The sequence below is a fragment of the Oncorhynchus mykiss genome, chromosome 17 (assembly GCF_057628025.1).
Source record: "Oncorhynchus mykiss isolate SJ-2025 chromosome 17, ASM5762802v1, whole genome shotgun sequence".
Taxonomy (NCBI): domain Eukaryota; kingdom Metazoa; phylum Chordata; class Actinopteri; order Salmoniformes; family Salmonidae; genus Oncorhynchus; species Oncorhynchus mykiss.
This window is the reverse complement of record NC_143038.1, coordinates 11,035,826-11,057,137: the sequence shown is the minus strand read 5'-3', so window position 1 is coordinate 11,057,137 and position 21,312 is coordinate 11,035,826. Positions and strand designations below refer to the sequence as shown.

Sequence of the window (21,312 nt, the reverse complement as noted above, 5' to 3'; positions counted from 1 at the left end):
ACCTACGACCTCTCTGATTCACTAGGGTGAAATAAATACAGCCGTGGTTACACGTAATTGCATCCCCCGGAGTGCGGGGAATGTCAACACGATTAGTTCCACGTCATAGTTTCGTAACTCAGGCCTTTGCGGCAGTGTGTACCATTATAAATTATACTCTAGGTGGTAGGAAGTCTGGGAATACTTAATGTACTTACTGTTTTAGCCTGAGCTAGGCAGGCAAAGTATGCTGCTAGCACAGGAAGCTATAGGGCAGAAAGAGAAGGATGCTTACTTAATGATATGAATTGGAGACTGGGCTTGGCTAAATAGTAAGCTTTCCGCGCTCTCTTGTTATTGGGCTTTTATCGATTGTTTACTACCTCTTACTTACTCTCTCTCTCTCTCTCTCTCTCTCTCTCTCTCTCTCTCTCTCTCTCTCTCTCTCTCACCCTCTCTCTGTGTAGTGATGGGGGGAGTGGAGTCTCGTGGGGTGCTTAGGAAGATCAGTGACATGCTGGAGGTGATCCTGAAGAGGATGGACAGCCTCTCCAAACTGGACAACAGCACCACCAGCGACACCCGCCGTCTGAATGAACTCAGCTCGGCCATCAACAGGTACGGTCTGGATGGAGTGGTGGGCTTAGGACAGACCTTCCTTGTCTTCCCTTTTTCTCACTCACTCTTTCCTCCTCTCTTGTTGCCCGTCCTCCTCTATGCTCTTGTTTGTTTTCCTCGTCAGTTCTTCCTCCTTTTCTTCCTCCTCATCTTTTTCCTCCTCTCTCGTTATTTTCTTCATACCCTTCTCTTTCTCTCCTCTTTTGGCTGCCAGGCAGTCTTGCCTGATCTCAGCAGCTTTACTATTTGATGCAGGAAACAGGGTTGTCTGAACTTGTTCCCAGCACCTTCTTCCCAGCACAGATCCTCTTTCAGTCCCTCTGTCTCACCAATGTCCAATTTGACTGTCTGTGCTCTCCTTTCAATCCCTTTAACTGCATTTCACATCCAACTTCTAAGGGACAGGTTCAAATCTGTGGAAGGACAGTGACAGGACAGACAATGAAAGAGGAATGACAGCTAGGAAGTCCAAGGTTGGGAATGGCACATACAATGGGCTGAACCAAAGCTGCCGTGGGGCATACATGCACGTGGTCCAGGAGCCGAGAGCGTTACCACTCGATCAGACTCCGGCTCTAGAATCCCTTGTGTCTATAGCCACCAGAATCAGGCCTGGTTAAATAATGCCAGACAAACACTTCGGTTCAGCACTGCATGTGAAAATGGGAACGGAGGGTGTGATATGTATTGTCTGGAGTAGATGTTACCTTGAATCAATATCTGGTCATGTTCCTCTCTTGCGTAAAGACTGTTTCACTCTACCTACTAATTTGAGCCAGTTTGCTACAACCGGAAAATATTCCTGCAGCAACAACAAATGCCATTTGTTATGTGGATTATAAATAACCCCCTAGAGTCGATTGACACACCAGTGCGTCAATCTAAGTTACATAACAACAACAAAAATCCCCATCAAAATCAGTCAGTTTAAGCGAAAGATATCTGTTTCTTTGCATTGGACGTGTCTCAATCCACCACATCCGCCCGTGTCGCACTTCCGTATCTGCTGTGAAAGGAGGCGGAGCTAGAGCGGTGTTTGTCAGACCATGAGACATCCCGAATGTCTTCTCACGTAAACGTCTGCAGTGTACGAACGGTTTAACCTTACGGCTTAACGAACGGTTTAACCTTTGACCCCCGCAAGTGTCAGGAGACCCGTCTAAAGTTGGTACCATCGATGTGCCAACTTCTGTTTGGAAGCATCCGAACCGTTTGGGCTACAAACTAAAGGGAAACGGGGGATTCTCACAAACACGAGGGTGTTCTCCGTTTTGCTCTACGAACCCTAAAGTGTCACAGGACTCTTCTGAAGGTAACCCGTAATAGTTTTAAAAAACGGATGGAAGTATGAAGGTAGTTTTGTGCCTAACCCCAAAAAGAGGTTAAATATGTGTAAAAATAAATAAATATCTATATACAGTACCAGTCAAAAGTCTGGACACACCTACTAAGGATAGGGTTTTTCTTAATATTTTACTATTTTCTACATTGTAGAATACTAGTGAAGACATCAAAACTATGAAATAACACATAGAAGAATCTAAAATATATTTTGATTTCTTTAACACGTTTCTGGTTACCACATGATTCCATATGTGTTATTTCATTGTTTTGATGTCTTCACTATTATTCTACAACGTAGAAAATAGAGATAAATGAAGAAAAACCTTTGAGTGAGTAGGTGTTTCCAACCTTGTAATATATATATATATATATATATATATATATATATATATATATATATATATCATCATGTTTATTTTTGAATGGCCAAATGAATCAGTCAGTTAATCAATAATACATTTCCATCTACTGTATGGTCAATGCATCTTTAATTACTGGAGGTAGTGTGAGTACAATTACTCTGCTTTGTAATATCCCTGTTGAGTTGTCATGGTGACCTAAAGAGCTGAGCTGTCATTGGACCAGATCCCCTGAGTGGCCCCCAGGGAGAGTTTGGCCCCAGGCAAGGTGTCCCTATGGCCCCTAAGGCTTAGAACTCTGTGACTTGGTGATGTGCCCTCTAAAACACATGACCTACACCACTCTATGTATCTGTCACTGTGACTTGGTGATGTGCCCTCTAAAACACATGACCTACACCACTCTATGTATCTGTCACTATGGGACTGTGCTAACAGACATGAGTAAGAAAGTGAGAGAAAAGAGAGCGATAGGGGAGAGGGGAAGGGAGAGAAATAGGCTGAAAGAGAAGAAACAGACCGATGAGGAGATTGAGAGGAGGATAGTGGAGTGGGCAGAGAGCAGAGAGAGCAGAGAGAGGAGAGAGAGCAGAGAGAGAGAGAGAGAAGAGAGAGAGAGAGAGAGAGAGAGAGTAAAAGAAGAAAGAAGAGCAATACTGTTGTGAGGCAAAAGACGGCGGGAGAGATTAATAACCAGAGAGAGTTCTCCGTATTACGTGACATCACGCAATCAAAAAATATCCCATCGTTTTTGGCCCATGCCTTATGAGGAGGGAAAATTGTTACAGAGACACATTAAAGGATAATTATGATGAAAGATTACAGGCGTATACATATTTGATGTACTGGGATGGCACGCTCTTCAGAATAACATATTCCTCTGGATTGAACGGAGGCAGACGCCTCCTTTACTATTAAACAGACAAGCTAGAGAAGAGAGGGAGAAAAAGAGAGAGCAACATGGAGGAGGTTATAGGTTTTGGTGATTCAATCATTCAATTCCGTTTCCCCTGTTTGGATTCGTTTGGTTTGTTTCTTGTGTGTTCCCGGAAAAGGAATAACTTGACGGAGCGAACTCAGAGGGAGGGAGAGAGAAAAAGAGAGAGAGAGGGAGGGAGAGAGAAAAAGAGAGATAGAGGGGGTGAGAGAAAAAGAGAGATAGAGGGGAGAGAGAAAAAGAGAGGGGAATTCGACAGCTAATGATAGAGTGTAGAAAGTAAGTGAAATAGAGAAAAGAGAGGGAGAGGGAGATTAGAAGTAGAGATGAGTGATGTAATAGGAATCACAGTCCACTGGAGCAGAGAGAGACGTGGCTTGATCCTTCCGCGGCAGAGTCGCCGACTGTAAATGTGTGCACGTTCCTCTGCGTACAGTATGTGTGAGCGTGCATGTGTATGTGTGTGTGTGTGTGTGTGTGTTCCTCTCTGTGTCCTTTGTGTACCGCCATTAATCCTCATGTGCTCCGTCAGAGGGCTGTGCTCTGTGCTTTGGTCCTGTGCCCAGCCTAGCAGCCTTTAACCACCTCAGGTGAACCATCTAACCCCCTCAATGAGACTGTCCAACAACTCTCCTCTCCCTCCACTCTTTAAGAAAAAGTGATTCCAAATCATGTGTCCTGCTGTTGGACACCAAATCTAACTGGGCTTCTGGCTTTAATTATTAGAGACACCTCAGGAAATCCATTTATTCTAGTCCAAGACAAAGACAGCTGTCCATCCAATAAGGTAGGCCACAAAGCTCCAGGAATTGTCTTTTGCTCATAGATAACAAATCCTGGCTGTTCTATGCCCTCTACTAAGCCCCTGCTTAGAGCCCCTGCAGATGTAGGATCTTAATTCGATCCCTCTTTTGTCGCTGAGAATTTTCCTGCAAAGCAGGAGATGCAAACGTGTAGTGTATTTCATTTATAAAAGGTTTCTAAAGTTTGTCATTTCCGCTTTGACATTTCAGACTTGAGATGCCCTAAAAAAAAGAGTTGGGGGAAGGGGTGCTAAGCTGACATATGGAATTGTTTTTAAGATTGCCAAACTATGGATCAGTTAGCTATTTGATTTTTCATTTTAGGACCCCTTTAGGTAGAAAAAAATGAATAGAATATGTTTTGATTTGTTTAACACTTATTTTGGTTACTACATGATTCCATATGTGTTATTTCATAGTTTTGACGTCTTCACTATTATTCTACAATGTAGAAAATAGTAAAAAAAATTAATAAATTAGGTCTCGGCTTTTTGTATCCTTTACAGCTGTCTACAGCTTGTACTTTAAGCCAGCCACAGCCTGAGAACACTAGTCTAGAATGAGTTTAATTTCCTCCCCTGAGACCGTTTCTCTTTCTGGAGCTAACTCCCCATCACTGTGGACAGACAGTTAGTCAATTAGGCAGCTCAGCAATCTATCCTCTACCTCATTTACAGAGAGCACACACACACACACTCCCTGATCCTCTCTCTGATCATTATCTGTTAGTGGGGGTTAATGCTGCCTGCTGACTGGGCAAAACAGTTAGTGGGTATTGCGCACCTCTGTACACTAAAACTCCGTCCCAAACCGCCCCTCCCTTCTCCCTTCGCTATCTCATCTGAACTGGGGACTGGTGTTAAATATGCAAGGGAGCCGTCTTATCCTGCAGAGGAAATTGTATTGGCTGTTACAGCAGGCGGTATGGGGCCTTTTCTATTTCACGCTCCAACCAAGTGCCTCACAATTAGCCTCTTCGGCAGCCTGTTAACACTGTCTTACATCTGTAGGAAAGAGAAAGAGGGACAGAGAGAGAGAGAGAGAGAGAGAGCAACAGAGAGACTGAGAGAGAAAGCAACAGAAAGAATGAGAGAGAGAGAGAGAGAGAGAGAGAGAGAGAGATGTATAAGTACAAGCTCTTTATTCTGCTCAACTTTTATTAGCGCTGTTAAGTCATCCAGTCAGATGGTACAGTAAGGAGTTTGAGGTGACACTGATGTTGTTCTCTGTCTGTCGCTACACAGTGTGGGATGAAAGAGCAGCCCAAAGTCTGTTTCTCACTTTGTATGATTGTGTCTTTTCGGTCTGTGTGTGTGTGTGTGCAGGTTCCAGCCAGCAGGCCTGGTAGAGAGGATCCAGGCTATAGCTCAGAACGTGTCCAACATGGCGGTCAGAGTGGAACAGATCCTCCAGAACAGCATGGCCGCCGGCAGAGGTACAATATCATAACGCTAATATTACAGACTGTGTTGTTGCTGTGCAATACATATTGCACAGCAACAACTGCCCATGTCTAATTCACATCATTGCGGTGGCCTAAACCTCACTCTCTATGAACATTGTCCTTTCCAGCGCGGTTCCAACAACTAAGGTGACAACTATGGTGGATGGCTAACTAGGACAGCTCCGTGCATCTTGACTTGGCTCTGGTCGGTTTGGCTCAAGCGGTGTGAAAAGGTTCTTACCACTCTATATGAAAACACTCGACACTGTAATCCTTCGGCGGGTGATCAGAACATCAAATCCAAACTTTCAAACGGCAATACAGGTCAGACGTTTGCACCTCAGATCTAAAAAAAAAACAGCAGCCATTCAAAGTGCGACAGAACAAGTGATTCGCGTATGAAAATGAGTTGGTGTGTGGGAAATGAAAGTAAGATCTACTCTAATAAAACAGGTCGACAGTACAGCCAGCCGTAGAGTCTTCCTTTATTCGCGTCTCCATCTTATTGCTTTCCCTCCACTGCTGTTGACTTCTTCTGCCCATCTCCTCCTTTTTTTAATCAAATCAGAAATAATTCCGCTACTGGCACAAATGATGCCGATTGCGCTGGAAACATACACACAGGAAGAGGCACACGCGGGCGTTTAATCAAGGGAACTCGGTCGACAGTCCTTAATCAACTCTTCTTCCCTCCTTCTCCCTCTCCTCAACCAACAGCAAAATCGTTATCAGAGGTAATTCGTTTTTTATCTCCCTTTGCTTTCACGGTGAAGACGTGAGGGCAGAACCACAACCGCTTTTTTATTAATCACAGATTAATACAAACCACACTAGGCGGACGTTATTGTGCGTTTCGACTCGAGCACATCGGGGATTCATCGCGTGGCTGAGAGAGACACACATGACGATGTGCTCGGAAGTTGCAATTTGCCTCAAGTTTTTATGGAATTAGTCCGCCGCACATTTAATGGTGGCCATTGCGATGGTCGTTATTGTTGTAACCAAATAGATGGCGCTGAAATGTGTCGCTGGGAAATATGTGGCGTGTTTAAGAGGAGAGAAACTTGAGGGATGGAGTGACTGAGATGGAGAGAGACAATGTTAGACATATGGAAGCAGTCAGATAATGTTTTGGTCCAGAGAGAGGAGTGTATATATATATATATAGAGAGAGAGAGAGAGGGATAGACAAAGGGGTAGGGGAGATGGAGAGAGTGGAAGTGAAGTGAGAGGGCGGGTGAGGAAGCAGGAGATGTCTCGCCTTCCTGAGTCCAAGACGGAAACCCCATCAATCTTTCTTCCCGTCTTTCTCCCATCCATACTGCTGGAACTTCGAGTTTCAACTCCAGTCTCTCTTCCTAGCTGTAGGCCCCCAGCTGCAGGGAGGCAGTTAGCCAACACAATGGACCAATTAATGCAGTGAGTGCAGCGTGAGTGAGCGGATACACATTGTACCGTTAGCCCGGGAGGAGGGGGTGGCAGCAGTGACGAGGGGTTGTATTTCTGTACCCCACGGTGAACAGTGTGCACCAAAGCTGGCCTGATGTTGCATGGGAACTGATGGTACATATGGTTTGCTGAAAATGTTGTTAAATGTATGTTTTAAGGATGTCTATTGTCTTCACAGAATAAGTATTCTGTTGCTATTCAAGGTGATGTAGGCATAGATATGAGTCTCTGTCAAGGCCGTCAAAGGAAGTGGACCAAAGCGCAGCGTGGAGAGCGTACATAATCATTTTATTTAGGTGACACGAACAAAAACAATAAACAATACAAAACAACCGTGGAGCTTAAGGGCTATGTGCCACAAAACAAAGTTAGCTTTCCACAAAGAAAGGAGGGAAAGGGCTACCTAAGTATGGTTCCCAATCAGAGACAACGATAGACAGCTGTCCCTGATTGAGAACCACACCCGGCCAAAACATAGGACAAAATACATACAAAATCATAGAAAAACAAAACATAGAATGCCCACACCAAGCCAAATAGAAACATAAAAAGGCTCTCTAAGGTCAGGGCATGACAGGCTCAAAGAGTCTGTATGAATATGATGTGTTTTCTATATCTCCACAATATAACTATGATGTGTGTGTTCTGTATCTCCACCATACGTATATCTACATTGCTCCAAAAAATAAAGGGAACACTTAAAGAACACAATGTAACTCCAAGTCAATCACACTTCTGTGAAATGAAACTGTCCACTTAGGAAGCAACACTGATTGACAATAAATTTCACATGCAGTTGTGCAAATGGAATAAACAACAGGTGTAAATTATAGGCAATTAGCAAGACACCCCCAATAAAGGATTTGTTCTGTAGGTGGTGACAACAGACCACTTCTCAGTTCCTATGCTTCCTGGCTGATGTTTTGGTCACATTTGAATGCTGGCGGTGCTTTCACTCTAGTGGTAGCATGAGACGGAGTCTACAACCCACACAAGTGGCTCCGGTAGTGCAGCTCATCCAGGATGGCACATCAATGCGAGCTGTGGCAAGAAGGTTTGCTGTGTCTGTCAGCGCAGTGTCCAGAGCATGGAGGCGCTACCAGGAGACAGGCCAGTACATCAGGAGATGTGGAGGAGGCCGTAGGAGGGCAACAACCCAGCAGCAGGACCGCTACCTCCGCCTTTGTGCAAGGAGGAGCAGGAGGAGCACTGCCAGAGCCCTGAAAAATGATCTCCAGCAGGCCACAAATGTGCATGTGTCTGCTCAAACGGTCAGAAACAGACTCCATGAGGGTGGTATGAGGGCCCGACGTCCACAGGTGGGGGTTGTGCTTACAGCCCAACACCGTGCAGGACTTTTGGCATTTGCCAGAGAACACCAAGATTGGCAAATTCGCCACTGGCGCCCTGTGCTTTTCACAGATGAAAGCAGGTTCACACTGAGCACATGTGCTAGACGTGACAGAGTCTGGAGACGCAGTGGAGAACGTTCTGCTGCCTGCAACATCCTCCAGCATGACCGGTTTGGCGGTGGGTCAGTCATGGTGTGGGGTGGCATTTCTTTGGGGGGCCGCACAGCCCTCCATGTGCTCGCCAGAGGTAGCCTGACTGCCATTAGGTACCAAGATGAGATCCTCAGACCCATTGTGAGACCATATGCTGGTGCGGTTGGCTGGAGTGTGTCAGCAGTTCCTGCAAGCGGAAGACATTAATGCTATGGACTGGCCCGGCCGTTCCCCAGACCTGAATCCAATTGAGCACATCTGGAACATCATGTCTCGCTCCATCCACCAACGCCACGTTGCACCACATACTGTCCAGGAGTTCATCAGGAGCATACCCAGGCGTTGTAGGGAGGTCATACAGGCACGTGGAGGCCACACACACTACTGAGCCTCATTTTGACTTGTTTTAAGGACATTACATCAAAGTTGGATCAGCCTGTAGTGTGGTTTTCCACTTTAATTTTGAGTGTGACACCAAATCCAGACCATGGGTTGATACATTTGATTTCCATTGATCATTTTTGTGTGATTTTGTTGTCAGCACATTCCACTATGTAAAGAAAAAAGTATTTAATAAGAATATTTCATTCATTCAGATCTAGGATGTGTTATGTTAGTGTTCCATTTTTTTTTTTGAGCAGTGTATAATGAGTGTGTTCTCTATCTCCACAGTGTGTACCTATGATGTGTGTGTTCTATATCTCCACAGTGTGTACCTATGATGTGTGTGTTCTATATCTCCACAGTGTGTAACTATGATGTGTGTGTTCTATATCTCCACAGTGTAACTATGATGTGTGTGTTCTATATCTCCACAGTGTGTAACTATGATGTGTGTGTCTCGTCTCTTCAGCAGTGAGAGACGGCTCCTCAGGCCAATGTGAGGTACCCAGAGACCCCCACTACCCAGACTGCCCTGGAAAAGTCGATGTGAGTTTCTTTCCGTCTATCTAGCTAGGGTATAAGAGATTCTCCTGATATCTCCAATGTTCCCTCTAAGCTCCCGAGGACTGCAGTGCAGAATAAATATCAGCCCGCGCAGAGAAGCACGGGATTGAACTTCACTCAATTTTATAGAGGTTTCCCCCTTTGTTAACACTTTCAACGTTTCCCTTTGCCTTGGGAATTGTGATTGAATCAATGCAACATACCGAAACAAAACAAAGAGATTTTGTTGTAGGGAGAACGCATTGGAGTAGGATTCTATTGCATTGAAATGCATGACTCACTCAATCAATCAAATGTATTTATAAAGCCCTTTTTACATCAGCGTATGTTACAAAATGCAGATGTAGAAGCACGGTGGCTTGTAAAAACTCCCTAGAAAGGCAGGAACCTAGGAAAAAACCTAGAGAGGAACCAGGCTCTGAGGGGTGGCCAGTCATTTTCTGGCGGTGCCGGGTGGAGATTATAACAGTACATGGCCAAGATGTTCAAACGTTCATAGATGACCAGCAGGGTCAATTAATAATAATCACAGTGGTTGTAGAGGGTGAAACAGGTCAGCACCTCAGGAGTAAATGTCAGTTGGCTTTTCATAGCCGATCATTCAGAGTTAGAGACAGCAGGTGCGGTAGAGAACTCAGGCCGTACTCTACACAGACTTGTGAGGCATAACCAATCAGAGCTGGAATAGGCTTACATGCAAACAGACCATTGCCATATATGGATCCATGCCAATCATTTTAAACTGGACTATGTTTACAGCATGAGCGGTCGTGAGTAGATGTGCTTGTTTTGAAATTAAAGAAAGAGCTGCATGTAGCCATGTGTGCACACTTGTTCATATCCTTTGCTAGGTAGTGAGTTATTAGCCCAGTTATGGATCATTTGTAGTCAGCAATGGGGGACTGATTGCTTCCTGTAAGAGCACAACACGTGTACATTTCTAGCAATCTTTGAAAAGCAAGTCAGGTAAACAGTATTTTTTTGTCTTAACGGGGCAGATTTGTATTTTGAGACAGGCTTGAATAAGCTAAGTAGCCAATAGGCAGAGGTTAGCATAATTTGTCTGATTCTCTGTAATAATGGTGCATTTTAATAATGCATTTTTTTTGGAAAGAGGTTTCTTGTATCCAACAACACAACAACATTTTCAGTCACCTCCTTGTCTGAAGGACAAGTGGATAAACAGGTTCATGTCAAGTCCTGCATGTTTTTTTTCTCTCAAAAGCCTCATGGAATGTAGGGCATCATTGAACACCACACATTGGCAGCTACTGTAGGCTGAATGATAGAACAGCTATTTCCATGTTAAAATGTGATGGGATGCATTTTCTTCATTATTTTTGATGGTAGACCACTCTGGTAGGCCTTCATTATGATCAACTAGCTACAGTAGCCTACTTGGCCACTGTTATAACCGTGAGTTAAAGCGGGTACAGCCTCAGTGTTCACAGTCAACGTGCGCTGGAAGTTGCACAGAACTTTCACAACATTCAAGTTCGCGCTCAGCAGACCTGTAATTAGCTCAGTTTTTAAAAAAGCAGAGGGAAAATGACTTATAACCTGCAATTCCATCTAACTGTACATTTGTACTTCAGTACATCTAATCTATGACCAAGGAGTAGGAAACTCCCTTTTGTTTTATTATTTTATTTGTGTTTAACAAAGTCAAAGTAACCTGACCATTGAACTTTGACCTGTGTATCACCAGTGGATGCGTGCCCGCTGGACGTCAGACCCCTGCTATGCCTTCTACGGGGTGGACGGCTCCGACTGCTCCTTCCTTATCTACCTGAGCGAGGTGGAGTGGTTCTGCCCCCCTCTGGCCTGGAGGAACCACAGCAGCCCCCCCACCGTCCACACACACACACACCAGACCACCACCACCAAGAGACAGGTGAGACACACACACACAGAACCCTTCCTACCATCCATACACACACAGAACCCTTCCTAACATCCATACACACACAGAACCCTTCCTACCATCCATACACACACAGAACCCTTCCTACCATCCATACACACACAGAACCCTTCCTACCATCCATACACACACATAACCCTTCCTGCCATCCATACACACACAGAACCCTTCCTACCATCCATACACACACAGAACCCTTCCTACCATCCATACACACACAGAACCCTTCCTACTATCCATACACACACAAAACCCTTCCTAACATCCATACACACACATAACCCTTCCTACCATCCATACACACAGAACCCTTGCTACCATCCATACACACACAGAACCCTTGCTACCATCCATACACTCACAGAACCCTTGCTACCATCCATACACACACAGAACCCTTGCTACCATCCATACACACACAGAACCCTTGCTACCATCCATACACACACAGAACCCTTGCTACCATCCATACACACACAGAACCCTTGCTACCATCCATACACACACAGAACCCTTGCTACCATCCAAACACACACAGGCACCGAACAACCACTGTCAAGAGACTGGTGAGAGGGACACACACACACACAAACAAAGGAATACTCATGCACTCACAAAAGCAGATGCCCGTATACGCACGAGCCCTGCAAAGAGACGCATGGCTAATGCTTACATGTTTAAGCACTTACACACACTAATTCACACTCAAAAGTGCACAGCCAATAGTCAAATGAATCTTCATACTTACACTGTATAAGCTTGCATGGTAAATATGAAAACACGTTCATATGAGCACATGACCGCGTTCTCTGCTAATTGTTTTACTGTGTTCATCTCTCTCCTCCACCTCCTCCCTCAGCTCCCTCCCTCATTGTACTGCTGTATAGCCAACTCCAGACGCAGCACAGATGAACTCTTTACCCTCAAACATACAGCTCAGTGCCTGATACTATTTGCAGAACGGTGTTCAAGGCTGAGTCAATATGTGCTATTTTTTCTAAACAATCCCTGCACAGCTATTAACCAGGTTCAGAGATACCTACACACAGAGAGTGATCCCTGAACACAAGGTGTGTGTGTATGTGTCTGTGTGTGAGTATGATCTGAGTGTGTGAATGCTGAATGTGTGTGTGTGATCTGAGTGTGTGAGGGTGAATGCTGGATGTGTGTGTGTGATCTGAGTGTGTGAGTGTGAATGCTGAATGTGTGTGTGTGATCTGAGTGTGTGAGTGTGAATGCTGAATGTGTGTGTGTGATCTGAGTGTGTGAGTGTGAATGCTGAATGTGTTTGTGTGATCTGAGTGTGTGAGTGTTATGTGAGTGTGAATGCTGAATGTGTTTGTGTGAGTTCTCTGCTGTACTTTAGTATTGAATAGCTTATTAGTGTTTGGCAACATTCCTAATTACAGCAGTGGCTCTGTTAGCCAGATAATCTAGGCTATTTATAGCAGGGTATTTGAGTGAGCGTATGTGTGTGTGTGTGTGTGTGTGTGTGTGTGTGTGTGCGCGTGTGTGCGTGTGTGCGTGTGTGCGTGTGCGTGTGCGTGTGTGTGTGTGTGTGTGTGTGTGTGTGATGGACAGAGAGAGAAAGCCTTTTAGACTACATAGTCATATCCGTTTAACTAGCACAGGTTCCTCTAGAGACTTAGCTTGTAGTACTATCTCCCCCAGAGAACACAGGCTGCACACACTCCTCTGAACTACTGTGTTCCTATTGCAGAGGGAGTGTGGGAGAGGAGCCTGTGTGGGTAGCTATCATGCAATGCCATATTCAGTATATCTGTAGGCTTGCTCCAGTTGACCTCTCTTCTCATCCTTCTTCCCACACTTTCTCCATCTCTCACCCTCTTCTTGTGTCTTTCTTCACTACTTACACTCTCTCTGCATCTCTGTAAAGTTATAGGCTTTTATTGTTTAGGGTTTTAGATAATATAAATTTTTTAAAGATAAAAATGGGGGGGAAATTAACCTCTGTCTCGCTCTCCCTCCCGCTCCCTATAGGCTGCATTCCGCACAGACCTGTCATCTCTGCTAGACCAGGTTGGCACGGGCAAAGAGTCCCTGAGCTTCATGAAGCGCCGTATGAGGAGGCTGGCATCACAGTGGGGCACGGCTGCCCAGCGCCTCCACTCCAAGCTGCGCCAACGCTGGAGGGAACAGAAGAAGGTAGCGATGAGAGAGAGAGATTGAGAGTTTTGAGTTTTAAATAACCTTTATTGGGTCTGGGAACCCACAACACAATAAACACTCAAACAAAACCATGGTTACACATCAATTAAAAACACAACACCAAATCTTCCTCCACAGTAACTAAACCCATCAGCCTCTGAATAACCAATATGCTCATAAACAGATCAATGTTGTTAACCATTTTGCAATAGGCAAACTCAACCCTTAGTCTTTCGACCAACTTCCCCTCCAGCATTCCCATCCACAGACCGCTGTCCCCGAATACTGTTCTTTTGGGTCTTCCATATTTCTAATTTAGCTGCCCCTGACACAAAATTAAGGAAAATGACTACCCTCCTTCGACCAAACCTGTACTTTAGCCCAAATTTGAACTGTTGGGAAGTGAGAACCTCTCACAGAGCTGAGAACCAGCTAGTGATCAGATCAATCATCCTGACCAACCTGGGACACCAAGAACAGATGTGCCAGAGTTTCAGACTCAGCACAGAATGGACACCCTTCCTCAACAGTAGGATCCAGGTGGACCAGATGCATGTTGGTGGCTATGTCTCCATTGGAGGTCAGCTGTCCCCCTATCAATAGGCAAACACACCCGCCCACCTTGTCGATTTGACCCCTTCCAGGGAAGAAACACAGGACACTTTTACACATATTCTGTACATGGTCTTCTTTCCCACCGCCTTGAACTCCCCTAGCTCCGGGGCATCGAAGGAAAGCAGCATCCCCACGTCCTCCTCTAATGCCCCCGCCGCAGCACTGACATTCAGCGCAGGGAACATATAATCCAGACCCTCCGTCCATCAATCAGAATTGGAAGTGTCAGTAAACATACTGCCGATTGAAGTACTGGCACGGAATCACAGACCTCGGCGACGACCTTCCTCAGTAGGCGAGCTGATCGGATCCCCGCTCTGTCTCCCAGCTCCTCCAACGATCTGCTCCTGCTCCGTGTCAGATGACCCAGCTTGGTACGCCCCACACTTAACAGGCATGAACGTAGGATGGCTGAACCCAGAGCGCGGGACTGGATGGCAGAGTTGTAAAAAAAGGCTCTTCAAAAAGCCACATCTCTGGTGGCGTGCTGGCCTTACGGGACTTGACAAAAAACTCCCCAAGCCTGCATAACAGACTCATAAAGTGTAGTCAAAGCCAGACAAATCCCTCCCCTCTAGCTTTCAGAGGAAAATATGTGCAGGCTGTTGTCGACCCAGCTAGAACCGTCACTGTACAACAGTCTCTGGGCTCCTTGAAGCCGGAAAGCCATGATCCTGGAAGAAATGTCCACCAGGCCTTGCCCACCCTCGTGCAGTAGCAGGTACAGGGCTGCAGCTTTAATCTAGTTTTGTCCCGACCAGAGGAAATTGACAAGGGTCCTCTGAAGCTCTTGCATCAACAGCCTCTGATGGCTGTAAAATCATTAGTCTGTGCCACAGGGTAGAGACAACTAGATTATTGGCTACCAGCGCCCTTCCCCTATAAGACAGCTGAGGTAGCACTTATTTACACCTTGACAATCTGGCACACACTTTCTCCACTACACCCTCCAGTTCCTTTTCTGAAAGACATCGGTGCCTAGGAAAAAACCCAGTCTTCATCCCATCTCTGCCATACTAAATCCCCCCTGATAACCGTGGAGCGGACCCCGTCTGAAGCTGACCTGCCCACAGCAATTCGCTCTTTCCCCAATTGACTCTAGCTGAGGAGGCCCCCTCATACACATTTAAAGCATTTGAGAGAATCTTAACATCCTCAAACCCTATAATATTAACTGTCAGGGCATCTGCATACGCAGACAGTGCTATCGTGGGACCCTTCATTACCCTTGGCACAGAGAAACCAATAAGCCTCGCCCTTAAAAACAAAGCATTGGTTCCATTGCCTGATACCCTTTGGACGGGGATGGGGCAACTCAAACCAGTCAACAGTAAACTTATCCAAGATAAAAAATGTAAAAACATCCCCAAACCCAAAGGCTTTCATTGTTTTGAACAAGGACTGGTGGTCCACATGGTCAAAAACCTTCTCCTGATCCCAAAGAAAGTAAATCCACACATCAGACAGTTTACAAATGTCTAAAACGTCTTTTATTAGAAACGAGTTATCAACAATAGAGTAACTGTCAGGTAAACAGTAAGACTGGGCCCGTTGGACCAACAGCCCCAGATATTCTTTCAACCTGTTTGAGAGACATTTAGATATGTTTTTTTATTCCGCACACAGCAATGCAACAGGTCGCCAATTTTTTAGAAGAGCCAAATCCCCCTTTTTTGGCAATCAAGAGAACCCTCATGAAAATATTCACACACCACTTCATAAAAATACCCCCCAATAGACCCCCAAAAGTCAGATGGTAAACCATCGATGCCAGAGGCTCGGCCTGATGAAAGCTGCATAACTGCAGTGGACAGCTCCTTCAGAGTAATGCCAGAGTCCAAAGCAGCTCTCTGCTCAGGGCCCAATTGAGAAAGTCCATGTAACAACTGTTCAGCTCACAGAGAATCACAATCCTCCGCCTTATAGAGGGCAGAGTAGAAATCTACGGCATGTTGGCGCATTTCACTGTCATCTGTGGTCACCTACCGTTCAGGGGGACGAAGGCAATACGCTCTGTACCCTCATTAGGAACATAAACATAAAAAAAAAAACACAAAATCTGTCACGAGCATCATCTTGAAAATGACCGGACCAAGGTGCAGTGTGGTGAGTGTACGTTCTTTTTTTTAAAAATGTCGCCAACAAAATAATAAAAAACAAAAGCGAACGTGAAGCTCCGTAAGGCTATACATGCATTAAACGAAGACAACAACCCACAAATGAGAAAAGGAAAAAAGGCTGCCTAAGTATAATTCCCAATCAGAGACAACGATAGACAGCTGTCCCTGATTGAGAACCACACCCGGCCAAAAACAAAGAAGCAGAAAGCATAGACCCACCCGAGTCACACCCTGACCAAACAAACGTAGAGAATAAAAGGATCTCTATGGTCAGGACGTAACAAAAAAAACATAACATCCACCTTGACCAATAAAACCCGACCCTTGACAATCTTTGTTGTAGATACTACAGTCACCGCTAAGCCTCAGGAAAGCTAAATTGCCACCCCAGCACTGAAATGTGTACCATGACTGAGTAAATGCTGCCCCTCCCACCACATACCCCAGTCAACCACATTAGCCTCATCACTATGTGTCCCCTGTAGAAAAACTACATGAACTACATTTCTGTTTTATTACTTCTAATACCAAAGCCCTCTTAATCCTGTCCCTCCCCCCATTAATATTGAGAGAACCTACCCTTAGTACTTCCATGTTGAAAGGAAAAGCAGAAAACACCACAGAGAAACACGACAAAGAGAGAAAAAAACACACCCTATGAAGCATGAGCATCATCAGTTTTAATTTTCTCTTAGCCTTACCATGTTTCCCACTACCTTTTGCTGCCGTGACAGCAGTAAAACATTTCCTCAAGGGACAAAGCTTCTTCACACTCAACTTGTCTAACCCCACTGTTTTCTGTAACACCACAGCTGACCTCACAAACTCATCAACATAAAAAAAAAAAATGGCCAATTTCACAGACTTCCCAAAAGTCTGCTCCAGGAACCCATTTATCTCCTCTAGATGCCACATCCCTCTCAACACTCCCCACTTGCACCCCATCACTCGTACCAGGCATCTCCACTACTACCTGGGAGACTATCTCCACATGAACCCCCTCTTGTACCCCATCACTCGTACTGGGCATCTCCTCACCAGTCTGAGAAAATGGCTCCCCAGATCTGTCTTTACCTCCTACAACAATCTGTTTCTGCTGCGTAACAGATGCATAACATCCGGGTGTTTGAAACAACATAACCTGTTTCAACGCCGGGTGTTTGCAACCCAATGGGACAATCTTTTATTTTATTTTTTTTAATTATTTTTTTGAATTTTACCCCTTTTTCTCCCCGATTTCGTGGTATCCAATTGTTGTAGTAGCTACTATCTTGTCTCATCGCTACAACTCCCGTACGGGCTCGGGAGAGACGAAGGTTGAAAGTTATGCGTCCTCCGATACACAACCCAACCAAGCCGCACTGCTTCTTAACACAGCACGCATCCAACCCGGAAGCCAGCCGCACCAATGCGCCGGAGGAAACACCGTGCACCTGGCCACCTTGGTTAGCGCACACTGCGCCCAGCCCGCTACAGGAGTCGCTGGTGCGCGATGAGACAAGGACACCCCTACCGACCAAGCCCTCCCTAACCTGGGCGACGCTAGGCCAATTGTGCGTCGCCCCACGGACCTCCCGGTCGCGGCCGGTTACGACAGAGCCTGGGCTCTGGGACTCTGATGGCACAGCTGGCGCTGCAGTACAGCGCCCTTAACCACTGCGCCACCCGGGAGACCCACCCAATGGGACAATCTTAATTGAACTTGCAAACTTCCCAAACCTCAATAACTCACGCTCCAATAGCTCATTGGGAATAAATGGTGGTACATTTGAAATCGTTAACCATACGATCAACAAGACCCTCTTCTTTAAGAAAAACCACCACCGCTTTACTCATCTGCGACACATAAGCAGCATTCTCATAGCCTACCGTCTCTCTGGTGACCAGAAACACCTCCACCGTGACAGTAGCTTCAGCAACACACCTAAAGCCTTGCCGAAGTGACTTCTACCACAACAAAGAAATAATCACCTTAATCATGTATAGAAAACAAGAAGGAAAACACAAACAAAAGTGAAAGGGAGAGAGAGGGAGGACCGGAGAAATCGAAAGATGGCACGAACAAGAGGAACATCTTGTCTCTGCCCGCTTCTCTCTCTAAAATAAGCCAACAGGCCTCAGATGGGCGTCCATCCACACAGAGCCTCCACAGTATTGATTAATGGAGCCGTCTTGTGCCTCAAATGCATGACTTGGATTTGTTATTTTAGATCGGTCCTCTCCTCCTCTCTCTGACTATGAGATACTGTGCTATCTCTACACCAGATGTTTCAGTGCTTTAACTGCAGTTTTAGTGCGCTGGTCCAACGCTGTTTATCATGGCGTAATTGGTAGACAGAGGCTGCTGTGTGTGCTGATTAATACTGATAGGGGATCAGTGTACAGCCCCGTAATGGAGTGCTTAATATGTGGATAATATCTGATCCCAGATCAGGTGTTGACTGTCATCCTCTGGTATGCTTGTGTGTCTACCCCACCAGTAGACAACATGTCAGGAACTAAAGAAGTAAATAATAAAACACTTGGGAGTCCTCTTAATTGAGGAAAAGCAGCCTGCCACCGTTTAACTCTGACCCCTGTGCTTCCTACCTTTTCCTCGAACCTGCTCTTCCTCCCTCTCTGCCTCTTGTCTCTGGCTCTCTCGACTGATGCAATCCCAATTTAGTATTCCTCTCCGGGTTCACTTTTTAACCTTCCAAAATGTTCTGGGGATTAAATTCTATTTCCCTTGATTGAGTTTGTTTGGTTTGTTTATTGTGTATGCTCTGGGAAAAGAAATGACTTCCTGGAGCGGAGAGAGACAGAAAGGGAGTAAGGGAGAGAGATAGAGAGAGCGATAGGGAGAGAGATAGAGAGAGCGATAGGGAGAGAGATAGAGAGAGCGATAGGGAGAGAGATAGAGAGAGCGATAGGGAGAGAGATAGAGAGAGCGATAGGGAGAGAGATAGAGATAGAGAGAGATAGAGAGAGCGATAGGGAGAGAGATAGAGAGAGCGATAGGGAGAGAGATAGAGATAGAGAGAGCGATAGGGAGAGAGATAGAGAGAGCGATAGGGAAAGAGATAGAGAGAGCGATAGGGAGAGAGACAGAAAGGGAGTAAGGGAGAGAGATAGAGAGAGCGATAGGGAGAGAGATAGAGAGAGATAGAGATGGAGAGGGGAGGAGAGAGCGATAGGGAGAGGGGAGGAGAGAGCGATAGGGAGAGAGATAGGGAGAGATATAGAGATAGTGAGAGTGATAGGGAGAGAGATAGAGAGAGCGATAGGGAGAGAGATAGAGAGAGCGATAGGGAGAGAGATAGGGAGAGAGATAGAGATAGAGAGAGCGATAGGGAGAGAGATAGAGAGAGTGATAGGGAGAGAGATAGAGAGAGCGATAGGGAGAGAGATAGGGAGAGATAGAGAGATAGAGAGAGCGATAGGGAGAGAGATAGAGAGAGCAATAGGGAGAGAGATAGGGAGAGAGATAGAGATAGAGAGAGCGATAGGGAGAGAGACAGAAAGGGAGTAAGGGAGAGAGATAGAGAGAGCGTTAGGGAGAGAGATAGAGATAGAGAGATAGAGATAGAGAGAGCGATAGGGAGAGAGATAGAGAGAGCGATAGAGAGAGGGGAGGAGAGAGCGATAGGGAGAGAGATAGAGAGAGCGATAGGGAGAGAGATAGAGAGAGAGAGATAGAGATAGAGAGAGCGATAGGGAGAGAGATAGAGAGAGCGATAGGGAGAGGGGAGGAGAGAGCGATAGGGAGAGAGATAGAGATAGAGATAGAGAGAGCGATAGGGAGAGAGATAGAGAGAGCGATAGGGAGAGGGGAGGAGAGAGCGGCAAAGAGAGAGGGAAGGAGAGAGTCAGAGAGAGAATAACCATTATTTCACCTGTCAGTGGGAGAAACAGGGACAGGGAAGGGATCCCAGGAGAGCATGGAATAGAGGAGTCTTTGTGTGTGTCTTGTGTGCACCGTTTTACATTTTCTATAATATATGCCACTCAACAGAGGCTGTTATCCAGAGAGACTTACAGTGCAGTGAGTGCATACTGAGTGCATATAGTTCTGGTTCATGTATGTGATCCCTGAGGGAATTGAACCGACTACCTTTAGAAAGAGTGGGGTTTCAAAAAGTTCCATTCCTGCTCTGAACCTCTAGAGAGTGTGTGTGTGTGGGGGGGGGGAGGGGGGGGGGGGGGGGGGGGCAGAAGTCCCCACAATAGTTAAACACGTCCACACACTATATGCGCCACTCAACAGAGGCTATTATCCAGATAAACTTACAGTGCAGTAAGTGCATATGTCTCTAGTTCATGTTTATGAATAGTAAACAAACATTTGACCAACTGTGGACATTTTGTTGGTCCCCACAAGGTCAAATGCTGTCTCTGGGGGGTTTAGGGTTAAGGTTAGAATTAGTGTTATGGTTATAATTACGTTAAGGGTTATTGTTAGGAGCTAGGGTTAGTTTTAGGGTTACGGTTAGGAGCTAGAGATAGATTTAGGGTTAGGGTTAAGATTAGGTTCCCCGTTCCGCTAACCCCTCGCCAACAGCCAATGAAATTGGGCGCCAAATTCAATCAACAGAAATCTCATAATTCAAATTTCTCAAACATATAATCCAACCACAGTGTCCGATTTCAAAAAAGCTTTTTGGCGAAAGCAGAACATATCATTATGTTAGATCAGCAACTAGTCACAGAAAGCATACAGTGATTTTCCAACCAAAGAGAGGAGTCACAAACAGCAGAAATAGAGATAAAATTCATCACTAACCTTTGATATTCTTCATCACTCCCGGGAGAACATGTTACACAATACATGTATGTTTTGTTTGATCAAGTTCACATTAATATCCAAAAACCTCAGTTTACATTTGGCTTTGCCTACAAAACATCCCGTGAATTTGCACAGAGCCACATATATTTACAGAAATACTCATAATAAACATTGATAAAAGATACAAGTGTTATTCACAGATTTAAAGATATACTTCTCCTTAATGCAACCTCCTTGTCAGATTTCAAAAAAACTTTACGGAAAAAGCAAACCATGCAATAATCTGAGAACGGAGCTCAGAAACCAACACAACCCCAAAAGATATCCGCCATG

General features: G+C 45.4%; 1 protein-coding gene across 1 annotated transcript in view; it reads left to right on the top strand.

Annotated features, from left to right (window-relative positions):
- The window catches only part of LOC110495135 (alpha-1,6-mannosylglycoprotein 6-beta-N-acetylglucosaminyltransferase B-like), a 158,771-nt gene that overhangs the window by 57,351 nt on the left and 80,108 nt on the right, over positions 1 to 21,312 (top strand). Inside the window, exons 3-7 of the mRNA XM_090204797.1 lie at positions 447 to 597; positions 5,366 to 5,475; positions 9,292 to 9,368; positions 11,095 to 11,280; positions 13,312 to 13,476. Of these exons, the coding sequence (XP_090060923.1) occupies positions 447 to 597; positions 5,366 to 5,475; positions 9,292 to 9,368; positions 11,095 to 11,280; positions 13,312 to 13,476 (689 nt within the window). The remainder of the gene's footprint in view (positions 1 to 446; positions 598 to 5,365; positions 5,476 to 9,291; positions 9,369 to 11,094; positions 11,281 to 13,311; positions 13,477 to 21,312) is intronic.